General features: G+C 39.7%; 2 protein-coding genes across 2 annotated transcripts; both read right to left on the reverse strand.

Annotated features, from left to right (window-relative positions):
- Positions 1-1,914: 1,914 nt before the first annotated feature.
- Positions 1,915-4,309, reverse strand: LOC128378933 (perforin-1-like). Its single transcript, XM_053338519.1, has 4 exons — positions 3,753-4,309; positions 3,462-3,600; positions 3,147-3,358; positions 1,915-2,909 (listed from the first exon to the last, which is right to left on the reverse strand). The coding sequence occupies exons 1-4, from the start codon at positions 4,283-4,285 to the stop codon at positions 2,033-2,035; spliced, it is 1,761 nt and encodes a 586-aa protein (XP_053194494.1). The 5' UTR covers positions 4,286-4,309; the 3' UTR covers positions 1,915-2,032.
- Positions 4,310-9,088: 4,779 nt separating this feature from the next.
- Positions 9,089-12,462, reverse strand: LOC128378937 (perforin-1-like). The gene is made up of 4 exons (XM_053338522.1): positions 11,906-12,462; positions 11,621-11,759; positions 10,273-10,484; positions 9,089-9,968 (listed from the first exon to the last, which is right to left on the reverse strand). Exons 1-4 carry the CDS (start codon positions 12,436-12,438, stop codon positions 9,089-9,091), a joined length of 1,764 nt encoding a protein of 587 aa, XP_053194497.1. The 5' UTR covers positions 12,439-12,462.
- Between the last annotated feature and the right edge of the window lie 3,435 nt (positions 12,463-15,897).

Here is a 15,897-nt window from a genome sequence, read left to right on the forward strand (position 1 = left end):
ATGTTCCCATCAGTGATGTGGCTCTGGATCTATTTATCTCTTATCTGTCCAATATATCCTTTTTCATGTTTGTCTCTTTTGTGGAGTGCCCCAGGACTCTATCCTAGGTCCCTTTTTTATTCACATGCTAAGCTTTATTTATATAACTGTTAGGAGGTTAAAACACATCTGTACATCCCAATAAAACCCAGAACCACCAATGTTTGCTGAATTATGTCTTGCGTCTCTGAAATTAAAAAGTGGATGTCCATAAATTTACTGCAGTTAAATGAAAAGCACACACTGTAGGCGTGATTTTTCACTGTGAGTGACTTTCTGATGCTCGGATGACTAAATTCATGCCGTTCTGCTGCATTTACATTGAACCATCGACTAGGTAATTCCTTTCAGTCTCGGATCTAGAGAAGGTCATCTGTGCTTTTATCTTCTCCATAAATTACAATTGCAGTGCACTTTAGTCTTTCAGGCACATGAAACATCTAAAGACTCCAGCTTTAAACAAAACCATGTCAAATCAAGTTACAAACTATTTTGCAAAGAAGCAATTCAGCATAGACTCACCTTGCCTGTCCAGGATGCGCGCATGGAACTAACTGTGAGCATCGATGTCAGTGGTTTGGTTTTTATAGGGAAAATAAGCAAGCGAAATGGGGAGGGGGTGACAGGTCAGTGGTTTTTAAGAGAATAGAAAATCACTGTGGTTTGACAGTTTCATCCATGCAAAGTTTCAATTCTCACTTATGAGAGATCTGTGGGAGCAGAACAATTAGTGGGTGTTCTCTAACGCCACAAAGTGGAAACAGTACGTGTTAATTGACCCCTTCTTGCAATTTATGACAAGACCCAGGGTGTGAAACCATCTACATGCCCACGATGCCAGCCCTTCGACTTCGCCATTGCATGGGGGTGCGAGGGCCCCTTCATCGCTGCTTGCAGCTTTATTTGTATTGTTCTCACATGATGCAAACTTGTGTTTAAACAAATTATCATAAACTAACTGACACATCAGTGTAGGATGACTTGTTGACAGTTAACACAATGTGCACAGGGTAAAAGGTGGAGTATGGATAAGCAAATATTTGTCTGTGTATTTGCATTACTGCGATTCTACTACTTTCTGCTGTAACTAACCAGTAATATAACTAATTACTTTTTCAAATTAAATAACACAATTACTTAATATTTATATGGCCTTGTTGCTCGTTACTTTTATCCTCTTTGAAAATAGTGGGCAATTGCATAGGACAGCAGACAGACACACACATCCCAAACAACAAAACTGATAAATGCATGGATTAGTCTGGGCCATTGAAATATATGTAGCACTAAAGTGATGGAGGATGAAGGAGAGGAACTCCTGTAACTGACATAAAGCATATATGAAACATGATATTGCATGGAAACATAAAGCTTTATTGTTCAATTCTTCACTTCTCTCAAAGCCCCACAAGTCAAAATATTTGATTGAAATACAGTACATAAAACACACTAGTACATTTTACAGATGTTTGTATAGAAACATTAAAATGCGAAAACTTCAAATTGAACATTGTGTCAAAACACATCAAGGCAAAATATGTGAATGAAATGCATAAAACACACTAGTACATTTATATAGAAACATTAAACTTAAAAAAAATGCACAAGTAAAAAAAGTCTAAACAATAAGTCAAAAAATACATTTCTAAAAGCTGCATTGAATGAAAGCCACCATTTTAATAACTGCAATAACTTTTAGATAATCTTGTGCATCTAAAACTCAAAATACAAACTTTACTTTATATCCATGAAGACCTTAATATAGATTTAACTGAAATAAAAATTCGAACACACACAATATATGGCAAAGAATTGGAACCACTTCATCAAGAAATTTGTCACATCATCCCAAAGAGATGTACCTGTCATCTTTTTTGCTCAGTAGGGATTTTATGAGGGGTAACAGTGATTATAATGCCTTTTAACTGTAAATGTTGCCAAAAGATGATGGTAATACCATGAATGTAAACCTCAGTAAAGCCAAATACAGGTATTATAACATGTCATACTTTTTTCTCTCAAAAGTAAGACTCATTTTTCTCTGTGAGCTTGTTCCATTCACAAACACGCCCATCTCTAACAGCATTTCCTTTGGAATAGGTTGGGCATGACGTGACACATACAGCTTCTGTAGACTCTGGCTCATAGGCGAAGGTTTATAGTCCTTGCATAACTGTCCGCTCAGACTTGGAGCACATTTCACCTCCACTTTGAAGAAAAACTGGGCCTTATTCAGATTACAGACGTCCTCTTTCACCCCATCAAACAGACTTTGGTCACAGCCTCCCAGAAAGTCGTCGTCCCAGCCGCTGTCCTGATCCCACACTTCAAATCTCACTTTATTTCCTGCTGACAAATCCTGGCTGCCCAAGTCGAAGATCGTGTTCCAGTGTGGGTTGTTGTTGTTGTTAATGACAGGAGTACGCCTCTCCTTCTCCTTGTTGAAGAGCACTTTCACATAGCCGTCTGCGGAAGTGAACCAGTCTCCCCAAAGACCAGTGGCTCTTTTTGCAGTTATGATGACGCGTGCCATGCCCCTACGGGTCGGACAGCAGTCTGGGGTTACACCAGGGTCATTGTGGCAGTGGCAGACGCAGGGATCCTTTGAGTCAGCTCTGCCGACCTGACAGCGGTTGGTGCAGTTCCTCAACAGACCTTTCTCCAGGATGTAATGTTTAATGGCTGATTTCAGGTTCTTATGAGCAGGGTTTTTGACAGGCAGTAAGTCGTGCAGAGAGTCCAGAGAATATGAGATGACATCTGGATTGAGTGGTAATGTGGTCAGCCATTCCTTGTAGGCTGATGGATTTTTTTCAGAAGAGAAGAGAAGGTCTGGCTCCGTAGTATGGCCGCCCGTTATTTGTGTGAACCTGTAGAGAAGGAAGTTGTTATCACAACTGAAAGCTGGGGAATACATCAATAGAAGAAGAGGGTTAGGGTTTTGACCACAAATTTAATCTAGGACGTTTTGAAATTTTACATATTTCCATTCTGGCATTAAATTAAATTACAGTTTGGCTTTTTTTCTTGTTGAAAACCGAATGTATCTATCCAAGCATAAAATTATTAGAAAGCATCTGACAAATAGAAAAAAAAGGGTTCTTTACCTGTCGTTGAAGAGGCTGGAGAACGCTGACTTACTGTCTGTCTTCTGGATGTCCTTCTTGCAGTGTTTTGTTTCAGTAGTTATTGTAGCTTTGTAGGTGGCAGATGCCTCAACTCCCAGGCACATCCCCACCTCATCCACACTGAGGCCCTCCAGACTGGCCTGGCACTCTCTGATGCTGGTCACAGATTGAACACCTCCTCCCAATTTCACCTGGAAAGACAGATTTAAACACCATATACACAAACATATTGCTTTCTACAATTTCAAAGTTGCATAAATTCTTTGTTACAACCATGCAACCCTTTTGGTTTACCTTGGTGATGTAATGGGTCCCAAAGTCGTCAATCAGTTTGTAGAACTGTTGCTTGTTCTCAGGGCTGTAGGTTTTGGGGAGCCTTTTCAATGCTTTTTTAAATTCTATGTGTAACTTGGGAGTCTTGGACACTCGATAGCTGTTTCCAGAGAGACACAAGACAAGAAAAGACAGACCACAATGAAACAAATATATGAAAGAAATTAATTTAAGCATTAAAGTTCATTACTTTTGAATTTATCTGTGCAAGTGTGCAGAGAAAAGTGTTCATTGGATCTCTGATCTTCTTACCTGTAGTACTCACAGGAAATGCTTTGGGTTGTGAAACTGTACTTGTCTTTCTTTGTTTTCGCCATTGAGTATTCGGCCAGTTTAGAGTTGCTGCCAGCCAGCATAAACGAGGCGCCTTTATCACCCACCTTAATATCTAGACCGACCTTCCAGTTGTTTTCAACCGAAGATGTGCTGGAAGTGACTAGAGACTCACTGGATTGGTAAAGTGAGGTTGCCACTTTTGCACTGCAGGACTGCTTTGACCTCCAGTCCACCACTGACAAGGGGAGCTTCTGCTTTTTGTTTGCCAGATAGGGGTTGGTACACAGGGTGCATGTTTTCTTCTTTTGTTTCCACCGATTCATGTCGAGCACGAAGGACCCCTTACGTTCCATTTTCGTGATATCAAAGCCTTCCCCGGCCAAATTGGAACCTGGAGCAAAATCTGCTTCTAGGCACTCTTTGGGTCTCCCCTCTGTGCATGACTGATACGTACACTGAGGCAGGGACAGCATGAGGCCGACACAGATGCAAATATTCAACAGCAACATGTTGAAGTTAAGCTAGGTCACAGAAGCAAACCTGAAAAAACATGAAGTTGAAAAAACATGAGCTTGCTTTTGTTGTACAGTCTAAATAACTTAACACCAAATTCAGTCACTTCTTTCAAAATGAATCTTATGACTGCATATCCCCCCTTTTTTAAAAGCAGTATTTTAGACAGTCATTCTAGATATTGTAGCAATTAAATTCCCAAATTTTAACAATATCACTGTGTAAGTGTGTAAAATATGTTCTACTCTGGTAGAAAGGTTGCACGACAACTGAATAGGTCATATGAGGGTTTAAAAAACTGTGCTTTGTCAAAAAGACTAATAAAGTCAAAGCCCTAGCAGAGTATGTGAGCGGAGCTGGCAGATTTTGGAAAGAGCGGGGTAGGGGTGGCAATACTTATTGCTTATACTTAATCCCCGAACCCGCTGGTGGACACCGGCAGTGAGGGATGCCATCAAGCTGAAGGAGTCCTATAGGACCGATCCTGTTCATAATCTTTATGGACAGGTTTTCTAGGCGCATTCAGGGCATTGAAGGGGTCCGGTTTGGTGACCTCAGGATTGGGTCACTGCTCTTCGCAGATGATGTGTTCCTTTTGGCCTCATCAGACCGTGACCTCCAACTCTCACTGGATTGGTTCGCCGCCGAGTGTGGAGCGGCCGGGATGAGAATCAGCACCTCCAAATCCGAGTCTACGGTTCTCACCCGGAAAAGGGTGGATTGCACTCTCCGGGTCGGGGATGAAATCCTGCCCCAAGTGGATTAGTTCAAGGAGCGTGAGATCAACAGGTGGATCGGTGTGGCGTCTGCAGTAATGCGGACTCTGCACAGATCCGTCGTGGTGAAGAGAGTCTCGATTTACCAGTCAATCTTCGTTCCTACCTTCACCTACGGTCATGAGCTTTGGGTAGTGACCGAAAGAACAAGATTGCGGGTACAAGCAGCCGAAATGAGCTTCCTCTGTAGGGTGGCTGGGCTCTCCCTTAGAGATAGGGTGAGAAGCTCAGTTATCTGGAGGGAGCTCGGAGTCGACCCGCTGCTCCTCCACGTCGAGAGGAGCCAGATGAGGAGGTTCGGGCATCTAATCAGGATGCCTCCCGGACGCCTCCCTGGTGAGGTGTTCAGGATACCTGAAAAATGTACTTAAGTAGCTACTTCCCACCTCTGCTTCAGGCTTCATTTTTTTCATTTTAAGATATAAGTTAAATAGGCATGCACATCTTTTTTTTTTTGAGTGAGTGGGGAGCGATTTCATTAGAGCGGGATGCAATATTTGAGTGGGGGAGGCGAACAACTCCGTGAGTGAGGAGCGGAAAATTCTCAACGCTCCACTCATATGCTCTGAGCCCCAGCAACATCTTTTATAATAAACCAATATCTTTTGGATTGCAGCCTTTCTCATGGTCATCATAAAACATTACAAGCAGTATTTAAGTAGGGTATTTAAAAAACAGAAAAAAGATTAAAAAATGAAAAACATATATGTATGTTGCTGCAGCTTTGACTTTTCTAGACTTATTTCCTTTTTCATGCACCTTGGAAATGGATGAAGTTGTACCAGAAACCTCTACACTGCTTCTACAGCTTTGATAAAATTATATGACATCCATTAAATTTATGTTTAATTACAATGAACAATGCACTTTGGCAGACAAAAGGTGTCCAGTGTGTCCATGATTGTTTTCAGAAAAATCCTAATTTCCCAGTCATAACGCTTTTTACAAGTGGGGAACTGGTTATTACAGTAAGCCCAAAATAACATGAAAGTGGAATAAACTAGATATTTTGTCCAGTGAAGAAAATTATCTCTACACAATTGATGTACTTCCTTAAAAACAATGAAATCTGATCTTGTTTTCACTCTCCACTCTCTTATTGCTTGATGCAGGCATGTAATCCATTTTAATTCTCCTTGATCTCAGCTCAGACTTCAACACAGTGGACCACAATGTCTTAATCAGCTGTCTGGAAAAACTATGTTCCCATCAGTGATCTATGTATCTCTTATCTGTCCAATATATCCTTTTTCGTGTTTGTCTCTTTTATGGAGTGCCCCAGGACTCTATCCTAGGTCCCTTTTTTATTCACATGCTAAGCTTTATTTATATAACTGTTAGGAGGTTAAAACACATCTGTACATCCCAATAAAACCCAGAACCACCAATATTTGCTGAATTATGTCTTGCGTCTCTAAAATTAAAAAGTGGATGTCCATAAATTTACTGCAGTTAAATGAAAAGCACACACTGTAGGCGTGATTTTTCGCTGTGAGTGACTTTCTGATGCTTGGATGACTAAATTCATGCCGTTCTGCTGCATTTACATTGAACCAACAATTAGGTAATTCCTTTCAGGCTCGGATCTAGAGAAGGTCATCTGTGCTTTTATCTTCTCCATAAATTACAATTGCGATGCACTTTAGTCTTTCAGGCACATGAAACATCTAAAGACTCCAGCTTTAAACAAAACCATGTCAAATCAAGTTACAAAATATTTTGCAAACAAGCAATTCAGCATAGACTCACCTTGCCTGTCCAGGATGCACGTGTGGAACTAACTGTGAGCATCGATGTCAGTGGTTTGGTTTTTATAGGGAAAATAAGCAAGCTAAATGGGGAGGGGGTGACAGGTCAGTGGTTTTTAAGGGAATAGAAAATCACTGTGGTTTGACAGTTTCATCCATGCAAAGTGTCAATTCTCACTTATGAGAGATCTGTGGGAGGTTAGAGCAGAACAAAATAACACCTTAACAATTTTTCTCAACAGATGCAGGCACAGAAAAGAAACTAGCTAACTGTATATAAAGTAGTGTAAACTAGCTAACTGTATATAAAGTAGTATAAACTAGCTAACTGTATATAAAGTAGTATAAACTAGCTAACTGTATATAAAGTAGTGTAAACCAGCTAACTGTATATAAAGTAGTGTAAACTAGCTAACTGTATATAAAGTAGTGTAAACTAGCTAACTGTATATAAAGTAGTATAAACTAGCTCACTGTATATAAAGTAGTATAAACTCGCTCCACCTCCAGCAGCTACAACAGTAACATGCTGCTCTAACACTGATGCTTCACTATTAATAATCTAATGATGTCCTATATAATAATATATCACTACTTTTACTGTAATACTGCATACTACATCACTCATAGTACTTATGTGCTTTTACTAAAGGTGCAGTGTGTAGGATTTAGTGGCATCTAGCAGTGAAGTTGCAGACCAATTGAATACCCCTCTTCTTCCAAGCATGTAGACCACATGGTGGCTGCCAAACAGGCCCTCGCTAGTGTTTGGTGTGTCTGTTCTGGGCTACTGTAGAAAACATGGCAATGCAACAGGCGGGCTCCATGGACGGTGAACCTGTATCTATGTGGCTATAAAGGGCTCATTCTAATGCAATGAAAACACTGTTCTTACATACTGACTATTATAGCCTATTTCTGCTAACTCCATTCAGTTCAGTGACACTAAATTGAACATACTACACACCTTCAATGCAGGATTCAATATTGTCTCTTAGTCATAGCGCCACCTACTGTACACAGGAAGTTATCCTTGTGTGACACATTGTAAAGTGCAACATGACATGTGATTAGTGGGTGTTCTCTAATGCCACAAAGTGGAAACAGGACATGTTCATTTACCCCTTCTTGCAATTTATGACAAGACCCAGGGTGTGATACCATCTACATGCCCATGATGCGAGCCCTTCGACTTTGCCACGGCCCGACATGCATGAGGGTGCGAGGGCCCCTTCATCGCTGCTTGCAGCTTTATTTGTATTGTTCTCACATAATGCAAACTTGTGTTTAAACAAATTACCATAAACTAACTGACACATCAGTGTAGGATGACTTGTTGACAGTTAACACAATGTGCACAGGGTAAAAGGTGGAGTATGGATAAGCAAATATTTGTCTGTGTATTTGCATTACTGCGATTCTACTACTTTCTGCTGTAACTAACCAGTAATATAACTACTTACTTTTTCAAACTAAATTACTTAATATTTAAATGGGCTTGTTGCTCGTTACTTTTATTCTCTTTGAAAATAGTGGGCAACTGCAGAGGACAGCAGACAAACACACACATCCCAAACAACAAAACTGATAAATGCATGGATTAGTCTGGGCCATTGAAATATATGTAGCACTAAAGTGATGGAGGATGAAGGAGAGGAACTCCTGTAACTGACATAAAGCATATATGAAACATGATATTGCATGGAAACATAAAGCTTTATTGTTCAATTCTTCACTTCTCTCAAAGCCCCACAAGTCAAAATATTTGATTGAAATACAGTACATAAAACACACTAGTACATTTTACAGATGTTTGTATAGAAACATTAAAATGCGAACATTGTGTCAAAACACATCAAGGTAAAATATGTGAATGAAATGCATAAAACACACTAGTACATTTATATAGAAACATTAAACTTAAAAAAAATGCACAAGTAAAAAAAAGTCTAAACAATAAGTCAAAAAATAAATTTCTAAAAGCTGCATTGAATGAAAGCCACCATTTTAACAACTGCAATAACTTTTAGATGATCTTGTGCATCTAAAACTCAAAATACAAACTTTACTTTATATCCATGAAGACCTTAATATAGATTTAACTGAAATAAAAATTTGAACAATATATAGCAAAGAAATGTACCTCTCATCTTTTTTTGCTCAGTAGAGATTTCATGAGGGGTAACAGTGATTATAATGCATTTTAACTGTAAATGTTGCCAAAAAATGATGGTAATACCATGAATGTAAACCTCAGTAAAGCCAAATACAGGTATTATAACATATCATACTTTTTCCTCTCAGACGTAAGATTCATTTTTCTCTGTGAGCTTGTTCCATTCACAAACACGCCCATCTCTAACAGCATTTCCTTTGGAATAGGTTGGGCATGACGTGACACATACAGCTTCTGCAGACTCTGGCTCATAGGCGAAGGTTTATAGTCCTTGCATAACTGTCCGCTCAGACTTGGAGCACATATCACCTCCACTTTGAAGAAAAACTGGCCCCTCTTCAGATTACAGACGTCCTCTTTCAACCCAGTAAACAGACTTAGGTCACAGCCTCCCAGTTTGTCGTCGTCCCAGCCGCTGTCCTGATCCCACACTTCAAATCTCACTTTATTGCCTGCTGACAAATCCTGGCTGCCCAGGTCGAAGGTCGTGTTCCAGTGTGGGTTGTTGTTGTTTTTAATGACAGGAGTACGCCTCTCCTTCTCCTTGTTGAAGAACACTTTCACATAGCCGTCTGTGGAAGTGAACCAGTCTCCCCAAAGACCGGTGGCTCTTTTTACAGTTATGATGACGCGTGCCATGCCCCTACGGGTCGGACAGCAGTCTGGGGTTACAGCAGGGTCATTGTGGCATTGGCAGACGCAGGAATCCTTCGGGTCAGTTCTGATGCCAACCTGACAGCGGTTGCTGCAGTTCCTCAACAGACCTTTCTCCAGGATGTAATGGCTAATGGCTGATTTCAGGTTCTTCCAGGCAGGGGAGTCAACAGGCAGTAAGTCATGCAGCGAGTCCAGAGAATATGAGATGATGTCTGGATTGAGTGGTAATGTGGTCAGCCATTCCTTGTAGGCTGATGGATTTTTTTCAGAGGAGAAGAGAAGGTCTGGCTCCGTGGTATGTCCGCCCGTTATTTGTGTGAACCTGTTGGCGCACATTTACAGAAGAGAGGCCCATGGCTTTTCGATGTCTAACTCTAGTCCATGAAGACATTGTATGCAATATAACTGAAATGAATATTGCTTTACATGATTTTCACAGTCTACAGCATGTTTGGTTTGATCACAAATTTCATCGAGGACATTTTGAAATTTTACATATTTCCATTCTGGCATTAAATTCAATGACAGTTTGGCTTTTTTCTTGTTGAAAATAGTTAGAGTGTACTTATTCAAGCATAAAATAATTAATAGAACACTGACAAATATATAAGAAAAAGGTTCTGTACCTGTCGTTGAAGAGGCTGGAGAACGCTGACTTACTGTCTGTCTTCTCAATGTCTTTCTTGCAGTGTTTTGACTGAGTATTTATTGTAGCATGGAAGGTAGCAGACGCCTCCACTTCCAGGCACATCCCCACCTCATCCACACTGAGGCCCTGCAGGCTGGCCTGGCACTGCCTGATGCTGGTCACAGATTTAACACCTCCTCCCAATTTCACCTGGAAAGATATATTTAGGCACCATATACACAAACATATTTGTTACTTTCTACAATATTACTGTATGTTACAACCATGCCAACCAGGCTTCTACCGTCACACATCACAAGCATCATCCCTTCTGACTTGGACAAGCATCAGTTTGCCTACTGATGAAATTGTGCAACAGAGGACGCCATCTCCACAGCACTCCACCTGGTACTGACCCATGTAGAGGAGCCGAACAGCTTTGTGAGGATATTATTTGTGGACTTCAGTTCTACTAATACGGTTATCCTTCACAAGCTGACCAGTAAGCCGAACATCTCTGATCTGTTAACTCCGGGTCGGCCACAGTGGGTCAGAGTCAGCAAGCACACTTCTTCCACCCTCACATTAAACACTGGAACCCCACAAGGCTCTGTGTTGAGCCCTATGCTCTATGCACTCTTCCAATACGACTGCACCCTGATCTACCCATCAAATTCCATTATAAAATTCGTGGACAACACAACAGTGGTTGGCCTGATCTCCAACAAGGGTGGAGGTGGAGGTGGACCAGCTGATCGTGTGGTGCAAAAACAATGAACTGGTCCCCTATGCGTCAAAGAGAAAGGAGATGGTCATTGACTTCAGGAGGCCAAAGGTCAATGAACACTCTCCATTCCACATACAGGGAGAGACTGTAGAGACGGTGGAATCGCTGAAGTTTCTGGGGGTCACCATCTCCAAACAGCTGACATGGACTACCAAAACGTCTCAGCTTGTGAAGAGAGCCCAACAAAGGCTCTTTTTCCTAAGGAAGCAGAAGCAGGCCAAACTCCCACAGAAGCTGCCGTTAAACTTCTACAGGAGCACAGTTGAGACCAATAGACTAAGAAAGTTTCTACCCTAGAGCTGTTGCCTCCATTACTCCCCTCCTCACAGAAAAATGAAACACTTGCACTTGACTCTTTTTGACATTTATGCTGCTACCTCACACAAAGGCTGCTCTGATGGTGTAACATTGTATCTCTTTTAGATTTGTATAGTGTTGTGTTTGTTTGCCTTATTTATTGAGAGAAAGCCTCACAAAAATGTTATTGTACTGCTGGTATAATGACAATAAAGTTAATTCATTCATTCATTCATTCATTCATGCCACCCTTTTGGTTTACCTTGGTGATATAATGGGTGCCAAAGTTGTCAATCAGTTTGTAGAACTGCTGCTTGTTCTCAGGGCTGTAGGTTTCGGGGAGCCGTGTCACTGCGTTTTCAAATTCACTGTGTAACTTGGGAGTGCTGGATACTCTGTAGCTGTTTCCAGAGAGATACAAGACAAGAAAAGACAGACCACAATGAAAAGAATATGTAAAAATATTTCATTTAAGAACTGTAGTTCATTCATTTTGTTCACTGCATTTATCTGTGCAAAATATTAATTTGACCTCTGATCTTCTTACCTGTAGTACTCACAGGACATGCTTTGGGTTGTGAAACTGTACTTGTCATTCTTTGTTTTCCCCATAGAGTATTCGGCCAGTTTAGAGTTGCTGCCAGCCAGCATAAACAAAAGACCCTTACTTCCTATCCTAAGATCTAGACCGACCTTCCAGTCGTTTTCAACTGAAGATGTGCTGGAAGTGACTAGAGACTCACTGGATCGGTGAAGCGAGGTTGCCACTTTTGCCCTACAGGACTGCTTTGACCTCCAGTCCACTACTGAAAAGGGGAGCTTCTGCTTTTTGTTATCCAGATAGGGGTTGGTACACAGGGTGCATGTTTTGTCGTTTCGTTGCCAGTGATTCATGTCGAGCACAAAGGCCCCCTTACGTTCCATTTTCGTGATATCGAAGCCTTCCCCGGCCAAATTGGAACCTGGAGCAAATTCTGCATCTTGACACTCTTTGGGTTTCCCCTCTGTACATGACTGATACGTACACTGAGGCAGGGACAGCATGAGGCCGACACAGATGCAAATATTCAACAGCAACATGTTGAAGTTAAGCTAGGTCACAGAAGCAAACCTGAGAAAACATAAAGTTGGAAAACCATGAAGTTGCTTGTTGCACACCCAGTTCTAAATAACTTAACACCTTATTCAGTCACTTCAGTATCTTCACTTCACTTCAGACAACTGCTGACTATTTCACTTTCAAATGAACCACCTACTCTTATGACTGCATATCCCCTCTTTTAAAAGCAGTATTTTAGACAGTTGTTAGATTAAGTGTACTACATTTTTTATGTGCATGCGGTTTAGTAAAATTTAAACGGGCAAAAATGTTACTGTAAACATATGAATAACTTCTATTGATTATTTTTTTGTGGACCCAGCATAACATTTCTGCTTTTAATCCTTTTTGAGATAATATATAAGAGGATTATGGCAAAAATGTGTAACCATATAAACTTTGTACCAAATATTAAACTTAAATAATAAGCTTAAAACTGCTCAATAATACACCATATCAAGCTTGGCATGATCTTAGATTGTAACGTTTTATATTAAATAAAGATGAAATACAATTGTTCTAAATATTGCATTTAATCTGGGGAATCATGCACATCAGGAAACATTGAATTAATTAAATTTAAGTAATTATCTGTATAAGTACACAAATACACTGTAGGTGGATTAAATGTTCTTTTGTAGGTACAATATTTGAAATTTTCAAGAGAATTCAATCTTACTTTTTTGTCAAAAATGGCGCAAATACAGTATAATTTCAATTGACATAAATAGAAAAAAAATAAAATTTGTACATATTAACAAACCCGATGCTGCTTAAAGATATTTTTAAATTGCTCATCTTGCCAACCTTTAAATGTTACTGTGTACCCCCTCTGAAATATGCTCTTCTCTGAATATCTGTAATTTTAGTCCCATCTGTAAAGTAGCGTACACCATGTTTAATGGATGGGAATTGCCTTCAGACGTGAAGGCACTTGCGAGCCTTCACGTCTGAGTAGGTTGTATAAGGGTTAAAAAAAAATTGACAAATTAATACAAGTCTAAAAAAGTAAAAGCCCCAGCAACATCTTTACTACTAAAGCCTTCATCAGGGTCCTCATAAAACACATTACAAGTATTTAAATAGGATATATAAAAAAAAAATAAATGAAAATGGCATAAACTTTTTGATTTTTTTTGTCCAGTGAAGAAAAATGTCTACACAATTGATGTATTTCCTTAAAATCAATCAAATCTAATCTTGTTTTCATTCTCCACACAGCACTGGGACTGCTCTGGTCAAGCTCAACAGTGACTTACTGTTCACTGCAGATGCAGGCATGTAATCCATTTTAATTCTCCTTGATCTTAGCTCAGCCTTCAACACAGTGGACCGCGATGTCTTAATCAGCTGTCTGGAAAAACTATGTTTGCAACGACGATGTGGCTCTGGATTTAATGTACGCCTGTCTGTCCAAGAGATCCTTTTTGTGCTTATTTCCTTTGTGGAGTTCCCCAGGGCTCTATCCTGGGTCCCCTTTTATTCACATGCTACACTTCTTTTATATAAATGTTATGAGGATGATACATACGGAAGAGGATTAGGGCCACTTTTTTGAATTCTGAGAAAAAACTCAATTCAGAGAAAAAAGTCAGAATTCTGAGATTAAAGTCAGAACTCACTTTTTTTCTCCTGTACATCCTGATAAAACAAGGTATCACCAATGTGAGTGGTATTATGTCTTTGCTGAAATTAAGATATCCAGAAAAGTATTGCAATTTAACGAAAAGCGCATAATGTAGGCATGTATTTTTACTGTGAGTGACTTTCTGATGCTCGGATGACTAAATTCATGCATTTACATTGATCCAAAGATTAGGTCATTCTTTTCATTTGCAGATCTAGAGAAGGTCATTCGTGCTTTTATCTCCTCCAGAAATTACAATTGTAATACACTATAGATACTTTTGTTTTTCAAGCACATGAAAAATCTAAAGACCCCAGCTTTAAACAAAAGACTATCAGTCCTTTAATATGTGAACGACATGTTTTACTGCTTGCTTTTTCAGCACCATCAGGCACCTGTTTACATCTGTGATCTGTTAACTCCCTATGAGCCTGAATGTTACTCGAGATACTTGACAATATCCTACTACATTTTGTAACTTTAACTTTTTTATTCCTTGTTTTACTGTGAAGCCCTTTGTAACTTTGTTTTAGAAAGGTGCTGTATAAATCGTTATTATTACAAAGGTTATATATTTTCAAATCAAGTTAGAAAATATTTTGCAAACAAGCAAATCAGCATAGACTCACCTTCTCTTACCTGTCCACGCTGCATGCATGAAACTGTGAGCAAATGTATCAGTGGTTCGTGTTTTATAGGGCAAATAAGTGGGCTTAATGAGGAAGGGGGTGACAGGTCAGTGGTTTTTAAGCGAGCAGGGCAGGAAATCTCAGTGGTTTGACAGTTTCATCCAAATGGTAATTTCTCACGCATGAGAGGGCTGTAGGTGAGAGCAGAACAAAGTACCATCCTAATAACTTTCTCAGCAGATAGAGGCACAAAGAAAAGAAATGCAATATAAGTAATAATAGAAAATGCATGGATTCACTGGAACCACTTGACTAAACTAGCTAACTGTATATAAAGTAGTGTAAACTAGCTAACTGTATATAAAGTAGTATAAACTAGCTAACTGTGTATAAAGTAGTATAAACTAGCTAACTGTGTATAAAGTAGTATAAACTAGCTAACTGTATATAAAGTAGTATAAACTAGCTCCACCTCCAGCAGCTACAACAGTAACATGCTGCTCTAAAACTGATGCTTCACTATTAATAATCTAATGATGTCATATATAATAATATATCACTACTTTTACTGTAATACTGCATACTACATCACTCATAATACTTATGTGCTTTTAGTAAAGGTGCAGTGTGTAGGATTTAGTGGCATCTAGCAGTGAAGTTGCAGACCAATTGAATACCCCTCTTCCTCCAAGCATGTAGACCACATGGTGGCTGCCAAACAGGCCCTCTCTAGAGGTAGTGTTTGGTGTCTGTTCTGAGCTACTGTAGAAAACATGGCAATGCAATAGGCGGGCTCCATGGAAGGTGAACCTGTATCTATGTGGCTATAAAGGGCTCATTCTAAATGCAATGAAAACACTATTCTTACATACTGACTATTATAGCCCATTTCTGCTAACTCCATTCAGTTCAATGACACTAAATTCAACATAATACACCTTCAATGCAGGATTCAATATTGCATTATTATTGCAGTGTGTAGGATTTAGTGTTATCTAGCAGTGAGGCTGCAGACCAATTGAATACCCCTCTTCTTCCAAGCATGTGAAGACAGCAGACAAACACACACAATCCAAACAACAAAACTGATAAATGCATGGGTTTGTATGGGCCATTAAAATATATGTAGCACTAAAGTGATAGAGGAGGAAGGAGAGGAACCACTGTAACTGACATAAAGCATA

The sequence above is a fragment of the Scomber japonicus genome, chromosome 18, assembly GCF_027409825.1.
Source record: "Scomber japonicus isolate fScoJap1 chromosome 18, fScoJap1.pri, whole genome shotgun sequence".
Classification (NCBI taxonomy): domain Eukaryota; kingdom Metazoa; phylum Chordata; class Actinopteri; order Scombriformes; family Scombridae; genus Scomber; species Scomber japonicus.